The 12,445-nt window shown below is 42.7% G+C and overlaps 1 protein-coding gene across 6 annotated transcripts in view; it reads left to right on the plus strand.

The window, feature by feature from the left end:
- The window catches only part of AMPH (amphiphysin), a 360,005-nt gene that overhangs the window by 324,963 nt on the left and 22,597 nt on the right, over positions 1 to 12,445 (plus strand). For all 6 annotated transcript variants that reach the window (XM_075315119.1, XM_075315120.1, XM_075315115.1 and 3 more), the window contains one exon: positions 9,430 to 9,537. In XM_075315119.1, the coding sequence (XP_075171234.1) occupies positions 9,430 to 9,537 (108 nt within the window). The remainder of the gene's footprint in view (positions 1 to 9,429; positions 9,538 to 12,445) is intronic.

A 12,445-nucleotide genomic window follows, 5' to 3' on the forward strand; every position in this document is an offset into this window, starting at 1 on the left:
AAAGCTACATGCACATATAAAGAGTTTGGGGTGTGAAATCCTGCTGATAGATTCCCTTTATAGCCTATAGAGCTAGTGAAAACAGCCATCTGATATACTTGCCTAACTACATGGACAGAATAATTTGACAAAGTAACCATATGGCCATGTATTGGTGTGCTGTAAATTTTTGTATGTATTTTTGTATAAATTAGAGAGGATTATAAAATAATAATCTATAATTTTAGTCCAAAACTTCTTCACTATAGCTTTAAATCAGTGCTTACTGTGTCTTTCCAACTGTATTGCTTATTGCAAGGTAGTTTAATAATTTCCATGTGCTTTTATTTACTTTTATCTTCTTTACTTATATTTTATTTTCTGTACTAATTGTTCCATGACAGTTAATGCATATTTGCAATGCAATTGTGTATTCAAAACTAATCTGATTTTTTTTTTGTCAAAAAAAGAATGAGTCATTTTTTTTTTATCCTGGATACTTATTTTATTCCAGAAGAAACTGAATGCTGAGGACTTTGCCAAATTTATATTTACTTTAACCTTGAGGACATAGGGTGAAATATGTCAATGCTTTTGTGCCTCATGCATGGGTGAGAAAGATGGCCTGATAGCTATGCAAATAAGCCAGATTGGTATTTCTCAGTTTGGTAGGTAGGTGGTATCAACTAAAGTGTTATATTTAAAGATGCACCATAGTCATCAAGCATTGCTCCATAAACACGTGACATAGCAGCGCAGCCGCCATCAAGACGGACTTAAAATATTCCTCTCAGAATAAATTTCCTGAATAAAGTATATCTAGTGTGGTGAAAAATAATGCATTGGTCAGTGTACTTTACCTGCCTTTTTTTGGGTGGGACAGAAAAACATTGTGGCTTAATTTTATCTGGAAGTCAATTGGGAATTATGACAAAAAATGGTGTGTCCACAGCACATTTAGGCCCCCTTCACATGTCAGTGAAAAACACACACATTTTTTCACTGATGTGATAATGCTGCATATGTCCCACTGTGTGCCATGATTTTGTCACATGTGTGACCTCCGTGTGCTATCCGTGATAATACACGGAGATCAGGCACTTACTATACTCACCTGTCCATGCCACTGCTGTCCGTGGTGCTGAAGTCTCTCGCGCTGCTGTGTCTGGCCGCTGCTGTCTCACAGCTGCTACTTCTGGGTCGGCTGTGCAGTGAATATGCATGAGCATAATTAGCAGGTCTGGAAGCAGGAGACAGCAGCGGCTGAAGACAGCATTGCTGGAGATGAGTGAGTTTATAAAGCTTTTTATTAAAAAATGTACATATTTTTTCTGGTACGTGTTACACGGATCACACCATAGTGTGGTCCGTGGGACATTTGTGATGCCAGAAAAAAAACATGTCTCCATGCAAAAACACGGTCATGCGTGTGCGCCACACAGAAACAAGTCAGTGAGACTCATTGATTTTAATGGGTCTGTGTATGTCCGTGATTCTGGTACAGTTAGGTCCAGAAATATTTGGACAGTGACACAATTTTCGCGAGTTGGGCTCTGCATGCCACCACATTGGATTTGAAATGAAATCTCTACAACATAATTCAAGTGCAGATTGTAACGTTTAATTTGAAGGTTTGAACAAAAATATCTGATAGAAATTGTAGGAATTGTACACATTTCTTTACAAACACTCCACATTTTAGGAGGTCAAAAGTAATTGGACAAATAAACCAAACCCAAACAAAATATTTTTATTTTCAATATTTTGTTGCAAATCCTTTAGAGGCAATCACTGCCTTAAGTCTGGAACCCATGGACATCACCAGACGCTGGGTTTCCTCCTTCTTAATGCTTTGCCAGGCCTTTACAGCCGCACCCTTCAGGTCTTGCTTGTTTGTGTGTCTTTCCGTCTTAAGTCTGGATTTGAGCAAGTGAAATGCATGCTCAATTGGGTTAAGATCTGGTGATTGACTTGGCCATTGCAGAATGTTCCACTTTTTTGCACTCATGAACTCCTGGGTAGCTTTGGCTGTATGCTTGGGGTCATTGTCCATCTGTACTATGAAGCGCCGTCCGATCAACTTTGCGGCATTTGGCTGAATCTGGGCTGAAAGTATATCCCGGTACACTTCAGAATTCATCCAGCTACTCTTGTCTGCTGTTATGTCATCAATAAACACAAGTGACCCAGTGCCATTGAAAGCCATGCATGCCCATGCCATCACGTTGCCTCCACCATGTTTACAGAGGATGTGGTGTGCCTTGGATCATGTGCCGTTCCCTTTCTTCTCCAAACTTTTTTCTTCCCATCATTCTGGTACAGGTTGATCTTTGTCTCATCTGTCCATAGAATACTTTTCCAGAACTGAGCTGGCTTCATGAGGTGTTTTTCAGCAAATTTAACTCTGGCCTGTCTATTTTTGGAATTGATGAATGGTTTGCATCTAGATGTGAACCCTTTGTATTTACTTTCATGGAGTCTTCTCTTTACTGTTGACTTAGAGACAGATACACCTACTTCACTGAGAGTGTTCTGGACTTCAGTTGATGTTGTGAACGGATTCTTCTTCACCAAAGAAAGTATGCGGCGATCATCCACCACTGTTGTCATCCGTGGATGCCCAGGCCTTTTGGAGTTCCCAAGCTCACTAGTCAATTCCTTTTTTCTCAGAATGTACCCGACTGTTGATTTTGCTACTCCAAGCATGTCTGCTATCTCTCTGATGGATTTTTTCTTTTTTTTCAGCCTCAGGATGTTCTGCTTCACCTCAATTGAGAGTTCCTTAGACCGCATGTTGTCTGGTCACAGCAACAGCTTCCACATGCAAAACCACACACCTGTAATCAACCCCAGACCTTTTAACTACTTCATTGATTACAGGTTAACGAGGGAGACGCCTTCAGAGTTAATTGCAGCCCTTAGAGTCCCTTGTCCAATTACTTTTGGTCCCTTGAAAAAGAGGAGGCTATGCATTACAGAGCTATGATTCCTAAACCCTTTCTCCGATTTGGATGTGAAAACTCTCATATTGCAGCTGGGAGTGTGCACTTTCAGCCCATATTATATATATAATTGTATTTCTGAACATGTTTTTGTAAACAGCTAAAATAACAAAACTTGTGTCACTGTCCAAATATTTCTGGCCCTGACTGTATGTATAAAAAATGCAACAGATGAACCAGAATCACTGACGAGTAAAGAGGGCCTAAGGGCTGCTTCAAACTTGCGAGTTTCTCGCAGTAGAGCAATGCGAGAAAATCTCGCATTGGAATCGGACACATGTTAGTGAAGGATTCAGCTCTCATCTGCGATTTTTTTCTCAGTCCAAATCGGACTGAGAAAAAAATCGCAGCATGCTGCTTTTTTGCGAGTTTCTACTGCGAGTCTCTCCAATGCAAGTTTATGGGAGCGTGTAAAAAATCGGATGTCACGGGACGGCACTCACACCATCCTAGTGACATCCGATTTTCTAAATGCATTTCTCGCAGGTTTCCTAAAACACTGGAAACGAGTGATGTCTCACAATGTCTGTCAATCACTATTCTCTGTCAGTCGGTCTCTCCCTCTCGGTCTCTATTCTCTCTCTGTCGGTCCGTCACTATCTCTGTCCCTCTCTCACAGTCTGTCGGTCATTTTCCCCTCCTCTCTCATACTCACCGTTCCCCAATCTCCGGCGCGGCGCTGCACGGCATTCACACTGCTGGGGCGGCTTTTACTATTTTGAAAAAGCCGGCCGCTTATTAAACAATCTCGTATTCCCTGCTTTCCCCGCCCACAGGCGCCTATGATTGGTTCCAGTGAGACGCGCCCCCACGCTGAGTGACAGGTGTCTCACTGCACTCAATCACAGCAGCCGGTGGGCGTGTCTATACTGTGCAGTGAAATAAATAAATAAATAATTTAAAAAAATGGCGTGCGGTCCCCCCCAATTTTAATACCAGCCAGATAAAGCCATACGGCTGAAGGCTGGTATTCTCAGGATGGGGAGCTCCACGTTATGGGGAGCCCCCCAGCCTAACAATATCAGCCAGCAGCCGCCCAGAATTGCCGCATACATTAGATGCGACAGTTCTAGGACTGTACCCGGCTCTTCCCGATTTACCCTGGTGCGTTGGCAAATCGGGGTAATAAGGAGTTAATGGCAGCCCATAGCTGCCACTAAATCCTAGATTAATCATGTCAGGCGTCTATGAGACACCCTCCATGATTAATCTTTAAGTTACAGTAAATAAACACACACACATGAAAAAATCATTTATTAGAAATAAAAAACACAAACAAATTCCCTCATTACCAATTTAATAAGCACCAAAAAGCCCTCCATGTCCGGCGTAATCCACGGACCTCCAGCGTCGCTTCCAGCTCTGCTGCATGCAGGTGACAGGAGCTGCAGCAGACACCGCCGCTCCGGTCACCTCCAAGCAGCAACTGAGGTGAGTAGCGCGATCTGCTGAGGTGTCACTGAGGTTACCCGCGGCCACCGCTGGATCCAGTGACAGCGGGTAACCTCAGTGACAGCTCAGCTGATCGCGATACTCACCTCAGTTGCTGCGTGGAGGTGACCGGAGCGGCGGTGTCTGCTGCAGCTCCTGTCACCTTCATGCTGGAAGCGACGCTGGAGGTCCGTGGATTACGCCGGACATGGAGGGCTTTTTGGGGTTTATTAAATTGGTAATGAGGGAATTTGTTTGTGTTTTTTATTTCTAATAAATGATTTTTACATGTGTGTGTGTGTTTATTTACTGTAACTTACAGATTAATCATGGAAGGAATCTCGGGGAGACGCTTGACATGATTAATCTAGGATTTAGTGGCAGCTATGGGCTGCCATTAACTCCTTATTACCCCGATTTGCCAACGCACCAGGGTAAATCGGGAAGAGCCGGGTACAGTCCCAGAACTGTCGCATATAATGTATGCGGCAATTCTGGGCGGCTGCTGACTGATACTGTTAGGCTGGGGGGCTCCCCATAACGTGGAGCTCCCCATCCTGAGAATACCAGCCTTCAGCCGTATGGCTTTATCTGGCTGGTATTAAAATTGGGGGGGACCGCACGCTATTTTTTAAAATTATTTATTTATTTATTTCACTGCACAGTATAGACCCGCCCACCGGCTGCTGTGATTGGTTGCAGTGAGACACCTGTCACTCAGTGTGGGGGTGTGTCTCAGTGCAACCAATCATAGGCGCCTGTGGGCGGGGAATGCAGGGAATACGAGATTGTTTAATGAGCGGCCGGCTTTTTCAAAATAGTAAAAGCCGCCGGAGCAGTGTGAACGCCGTGCAGCGCAGCGCGGCGCCGGGAATCGGTGAGTATGAGAGAGGGCTGCTCACTTCAGTCACTCGGGGGATTAGAGGTCACCGGTGAGTCCTTCACTGGTGACCGCTAATCAGGATGCGGCACAGACAGAGCCGCAGCATGACAATGAAGTCGGGTGAAGTTCACCCGAGTTCATTCTGATTGTGCGGCTCTGTCTGTGTCTGCTGTCATCTGCCATTCAGCTCTGCTACATGGCTGTCTGTGTCTGCTGTCAGCGGCCATGTAGCAGCGCTGAATGGCAGAAGACATAGTAAAAAATGCGCATTACACACGCATTACACACGATAGTAAAATCATTAATTTATTCAGAAAAAGCATCGCACTTGCGTTGCACTCGCACCTAACGTGAACTAAAATCAGCCGAGTTTTTTTCAGCCCAGTCGGACCGATTTTACTCGCATAGATGTGTTTCCACCCTTAAAGTGACACAGTCAGCGGTAAAGATTTTTTTTAACTTCCTGTAGAGTTCTGTCTTCAATCGGTATGAATTGGGAATTATGAATCGCAATACATACATTGGGGTTTTTTTTTGTCTTTTATTGTTACATTATCCATCTTACCACTTTTTGGCCACATTTTTTAAATGCAGGATGCTGTAGTTTTCATATTTTATTTTTAGGTGATTTTCTAAATAATTCAACAAGTCTGCGACTAAAAAGCTGTTTGATTATTTTCATCTAATTTCCATGTATTTTGGTGTGCTGAAAATGAAAAAAATATTGAAAAATATCCTGGACGTCAGGATTTGCCACAAAATGCAAGATTCTCTTCAAATTTGGTAATTTTTTCATTCTTTTTTTTTTTTTAGGGTTTTGAAAGTCAAAATTACTATTAATTAATTCACATCAATGCATTGAAGATAAATAATACCAAAAAAATATAACTTTCAAAGAAAAGAACTTTCAGAGTGAGCTAATGAAACCAGCATCAACATTTTGCAAGCTGAATGAGCGGGCTCTGACATGCTCGGGCTTGTTTTAATTGTTTTATCTTTGTTCTCGCCTGTTCACACTTTTTAATCTCAGTTCGTGTTAGCTCTTCATATTCAACCGTGTTTCCCAAAATTAGCATTAAGGCTCAGCGGAAGTGTATTAATTCGCCTGACAGTTTCTGTTACATTTGTGGTGAATATACAGTGTTGAAGCAACAGCTGAATATTACAGACTTTGTGAAAAAGTATTCATATTTCGGACTAAAGCTTGGAGATCAAGATAAAGCTTGGGCGCCTCATAAAGTGTGGAAACGGTGTGTTGAGGACCTCCGAAATTGGTTCAAGGGTAAGAAAAAAGCTTTCCGTTATGGGATTCCTGTGGTATGGCGAGAGCAAAAAGAACCATAGTGACAATTGTTACTTTTGTTCATGCGATGTGAAAGGGTATAATTCAAAATGGAAGCATTCCATTTCATACCCCAATATTCACTCAGCAATTCGTCCCATCCCCCATGGCACAGATATACCAGTACCCAAGGCCCCTGCTACCTTGGAAGAGATAACTATGTCCAATGAACCTGAACCAGATGAATCAAGTTCTGACTTTGAAGATGATACAAGACCAAAATTGTTTTCCCAGGAGGAGATAATTTGGTAAGAGACTTAAATCTTCCCAAAGATGCCGCTGAGTTACTCAGCTCAAGGCTCAAAAGCAAGAATTTATTGTTGCCAAGAGTGTCTTTTTCATGGTTCAGACATCGTGAAGACGAGTTTGTTCCTTACTTTGCCCAGGAAGATAAGTTGGTTTATTGCATCGATATCGAAGGTTTGATGGGTCAATTCAAAATCCAATATGATTCAGCGCTATGGCGTCTTTTTATAGATTCTTCAAAAAGAAGTCTCAGAGCAGTTTTACTCCACAATGGCAGTTTTTATGCTTCCATCCCTGTAGGTCATTCCGTACACCTCAAGGAAACCTACGAGAACATGGAATTGGTTCTTCGTAAACTTAAATATGAAGACCACGGTTGGCAAGTGTGCAGGGATTTGAAAGTCTTGTGCATGCTGCTTGGGCAACAAGCTGGGTATACCAAATACCCTTGTTTTCTGTGTCTATATGACAGTCGAGACTGAATTGGCAGCCGAGGGTGCTCACAGTTGGTGAAAAAAATGTCCTCCGAGAAATTTTGGTTCCTCCCCATAAAGTTCTTCTACCACCTCTCCACATCAAATTGGAATTGATGAAGCAATTCATAAAATCACTTTCAAAAGATGGAGAATGCTTCAAATACTTGGTCGCCAAGTTTCCAGGCCTCTTGGAGGAAAAATGAAGGTGTGTTCGTCGGACCAGACATTAGAAGGCTTATAGCTGATCAAGAGTTTATCAATACCATGACGCATCCTCAAGAAGAAGGGTGGATTGCATTTAAAGAGGTCGTAGAGAAATTTTTAGGCAATACCAAAGACCCTGACTACAAACAAATCGTCGGACGAATGCTGAAAGCATTTGAAGCTTTAGGTTGCCTGGTGAGTTTGAAAGTGCATTTCCTCCATTCCCACCTTGACAACTTTCCTGTAAATTTGGGAGCTGTGAGTGAAGAGCAAGGTGAACAATTCCACCAGGACATTAAAGAGATGGAAAGAAGATACCAGGGAAGATGGAGCATTACAATGATGGCAGACTACTGTTGGACGCTTCAGAGAGACATTACAGATGCTACTCACAAGCGTAAATGTACCAAGAGAAGCCTCACAGGGAAGAAGAATCGATTTTAGTGTGTGTTAGTGAGCTCATTGCAGTTAAAAAAAATCATTTTCATGAAACATTTGTTATAAAAAATTAATTTTTTACGTCTATTTTCATTTATTTTGAAGTATTGGCTTATTTAACATATTACTTAAATTGTCAGAAAATGTGATGTCCTATGACAAAACGGATCTCATTTTCGGATTCAGCGCACTCAAAAACATAAAGATTGCGTGGAATAACCAAAACAGCTCTCGAAAAAATTTTTTTTGCAGACCTGTGTTCTCTATGAAGAAAAAAAAAACATGAGAAAGAATGCATAGAAAAATAAAACATTTTTTTTCAATTAAAAAAACATTCTAAAATGCTTGAAAAAAACCCCATAAAATTCATACTACTTTTAACTTTCTGAGATTATTATGACATCAATGTGTTGTTGGTTGATGTGCATTTAAAAAATCTGACAAAGTGGAATGTACCTTGACCTCTTTCAAAGTGTCAATTTTTTCAGGCTTTCTGTGTCGCCTTCATTTAAAAAGAAGCTTTTCATCCAAAATGTACCTATTATTTAAATCTGTTTTCTGGGCTAATGTATTTCTTTTTTACATTTTGTTAATATTTTTTTGCCATATCACAAACTGTATGAAAAATATTAAGTGAAAGTCTTGCAATTTTCACACTGGTCACTAGAGCATTTTTAGACTCTAACTTCCTGTTGTTTCAGGAAACAACACATGTACAAAGACACAATAATCAGACCCGGACCTTTGTATTAAAGTGTCTAGTGTCTTGTGAAAAGATCATTGTGAAGGGAAGGGGTGCAGCGTTATCTTTGACATTGCTTATTGTGGATCTTGTGTTATCAGCTGTGTACAGATATCATCAGTCATTGTAACCTTGCCCCTGCTGGCAAGAAGCCTTGCTGAAAACTCTCCCTCAAAGGACAGGAATGTAAAGTTTTTTAAAAAAATAAAAACTTTAGTTCCATTTGGCCAAGTTCACACATTCAGTATTTGGTGAGCTTTTCTACCTGAGCATTAGTAAGCCAAAACCAGGAGTGGGTGAAAAATGCAGAAGTGGTGCCGTGTTTCTATTATGATTTTACTCCTGGTTTTGGCTTACAAATACAACTGAGGTAAAAGTAAAATACTGAATGTGGCCATTAAGTGAGACTGAGCTGCAAAACATGACAAAGCTTGACAAAAGAGAAGCTGGTAACATTAGAAAGGGTCGAAAGAGCAAGGTCCTCTTAACCCAAGGGATCTTAGGGATATGCTGTCAGTATTAAAAGTGTGAAAATCCTTTGTAATCCATCTAATGAATATAGTTAAAGAAATATAAGATTTGATGATGGACGTTTCAAAAGCATCATCAAAATCATACTTCAATACATGTGGATATGTTTTACATGGGCATTTATTCATATATGTTTTCTTTTATTGATATTTCAGGCAGATGCTGAAAGTACAGAAGAAATTCTTGTTGAAGCCGCCCAAAGTGCTGCAGAAGATGGGAAAGATCCAGAGTTAGATATTGCTAAAGATACTGATATGACTCAGGTAACAACTCACAACTATGCTTTTTTTCACTTTACAAGTAAGTTTTGCTCTAAGGCAGGGGTCGGGAACCTATGGCTCGCGAGCCAGATATGGCTCTTTTGATGGCCGTATCTGGCTCGCAGACAGAGCTCCTACCTGTCTATGGGAAGGATGCATGCACCGCGCTCCATCAGGCCGCGGTGCACGCTGATCAGGCCCGGACTGACAGGCGGGAGGGGCGGGACTTCTCCCGGTGGGCTGGCCGGTGGAGGGGTGGGGGGGCCGCCGCCCCCCGCCTCTCCCGCAGGTCTGCAGTGGCGTAGCAAAGGGGGGGCGGAGGGGGCACATGTCAGGGGGGCGGCATTTTGGCCACTCGCCTTCAGTTCTGCTGTCCCTGGGCTGAGTTCCGGGGACCGCAGTCCTCGGCAGGAAACTGTGCCTGCCGTCCCTTTAAGGCAGGGGTGGGGAACATCCAGCCCGCGATGACCTTTTCTGCGGCTCCCGGGGCACTGGGGCAGATTCCCGGAGGCTGCAGTGCTCGGGCAGCCGCTGATCTTGTCTATTGCCGGCAGATAGCACTGGGGGTGGGACTTCCTCCCTCCGGCTCCTACATGCTCCCCTGTGAAATTGCAGATAGAAGCAGAGTGATGGGGCAGGGGCCTGTATAGTGCCGTGCGTTCTGCCTCTCACCCTCCAGTTCTGTGCTCTGCTGCTCAGGTCTATAAGGTCTTTTCTTGGAGAGAAAAGAGGAGAATGAAGCCAGCCCTTGAACTGCTGCATCCATCACTTGTGCTGCACCTGATCTTACAGGGCAACTAAGCAGCAGGTACTTATATCTGTGTGTGCTGTGCATACAGCGCGTGCGTGTGCTGTGCATACGGCGCGTGCGTGTGCTGTGTATACGGCGCGTGCGTGTGCTGTGTATACGGCGCGTGCGTGTGCTGTGTATACGGCGCGTGCGTGTGCTGTGTATTCGGCGTGTGTGAGTGTGTGCTGTGTATATGGTGTGTATGTGTGCTGTGTTTGTTGTGTTTGGCACTTAATAAAGTTTCATATTGTGAGGTTTATTGGTATATCTAATTCCTGGTGTGCATATGTTTACCTGCAGAGCTTTTTTTCTTCTCCTTATGTACTGTGTATACGGCATGTTGAGTGCTGTGTATGGCTTGTGTGTGTATCTCCTGGGTCTGAGCCTCTCTTTTTTGTTCATTTTCTGTAAGACCAACACTTTTAAAAGGGCCACTGACAGATACAATTGCTCCAGCGGTCACTTAGTACACAAAGGAGTGTTCCTCTCTGCTGCACTAAGCCACCGCTGGACCTAAACAATAATTCGCTGTAAAATAATAAAATAGATAATTGACATAACTGACAATGCGTTGTGTGACATGTCCAATATTCCAGCTTCTTTCTTCTGCGAATGCCTCAAAGCTGGCATTCTCTCAACATCAGGTGGGAAGAATGCCAGCTTCCAGTCATGCGCAGGAAAAAGAAGAAGCCAGACTGCTGGACTGATGTCATGCATCGCAAGTTCACAATGTAAGTTATTTATTTGATTTTTTTACTGCTAATTACCATTGTTTCAGTCCAGTTGTGGCTTTATACAGCAGGGAGGAGCATTCCTTGCTGTACTAAGTGAACATTGGAGCGATTGATCTGTCAATGGCCCTTTAAACATATTGTACGGCTCTCGCGAAATTATATTTCAAAATATGTGGCGTTTACGGCTCTCTTAGCCAAAAAGGTTCCTGACCCCTGCTCTAAGGTGTTATCCACCTTCAACCTTCAAGTATGAAGTGTTTCGCTGAAATTTCCATATAGTAACCTCGTCTTCCTTTGCATTGCACCAAAATGAGTCCAGTTTTCTCCATATACTTCATAAAGATCTTATAAAGACACAGAACAATGATACCATTGTTTCCCAGACTGTGCACACTTGCTAACCTTCTCAAGACAAAACCTAAGGATAAGCTATTAGGGTATATATGGAGTCAGTCTGCAGATTAATAGTGTTCTAAAGCTGCCAGGCGCTGACTTCGAGAGCTCTGCTGTCAGGAGGAATAAAATTAATTTCTTCCCAGCTACCATGGAATTTGAGTCACCAGGGTGGCGAAGGCTCGACTTCAGTCACCGCTCTGGGCATAGTGAGCGGCAGCTGTAACCATGCTCTTGGTACTACATGACAGCACCTATGCTGAGCCGGTGCATTCCTCCCAGCAGCCTCGCACAGCGGGATTCTCTATTTTGGCACAGAGCAGCTGTAGAATGCTATTAACCTGCATTAACCTGCTATTAACGCTGTATCTGCAGGTTAATTATGTTTTTTTTATCTGACAGGTTACTTTTAATTCTGCTTATTATTATTATTCTATTATTTTATATACATTTTATCACTTATTATTATTAAGCAGAGATAAGTATGTTTCCTGGCTGCTACTACTAATGCATATTAGGATGGTGCTTATTGTAACAAGTATTCTTATCATATAATTTACTGATTGTTATACAGTTTATGAAATTAAGTAAATAATACTGCTCCTCTTTTTCAGTCATCTTACCTTGATTAACAGCTGCTTCTCAGAGTATCATGCTGCCAGTGACTCCCCCACAGAGTGATCTCCCTTCAGCGCCACACACAGTATGATGTCCCGTCAGCCCCCACCCACAATATGATCTCTCCACAGCCTCCCACACACAGTATGATGTTTCCACAACCCCCACACACAGTATAATGTCTCCACCGCCCCCCACACACAGTATGATGTCTCCACAGCCTTCATACACAGTATTATTTCCCCTCAGCCCCCCACACAATATGGTGACCCCAGTGCCCCATATATACATTATGATGTACCCACAAGTCCCCACAAACAATATGATGTCCCTACAGGTCCCAACAAACAATATGATATCTCCACAGCCCCCACAT

This window comes from Anomaloglossus baeobatrachus, chromosome 6 (genome assembly GCF_048569485.1).
Source record: "Anomaloglossus baeobatrachus isolate aAnoBae1 chromosome 6, aAnoBae1.hap1, whole genome shotgun sequence".
Taxonomy (NCBI): Eukaryota; Metazoa; Chordata; class Amphibia; order Anura; family Aromobatidae; genus Anomaloglossus; species Anomaloglossus baeobatrachus.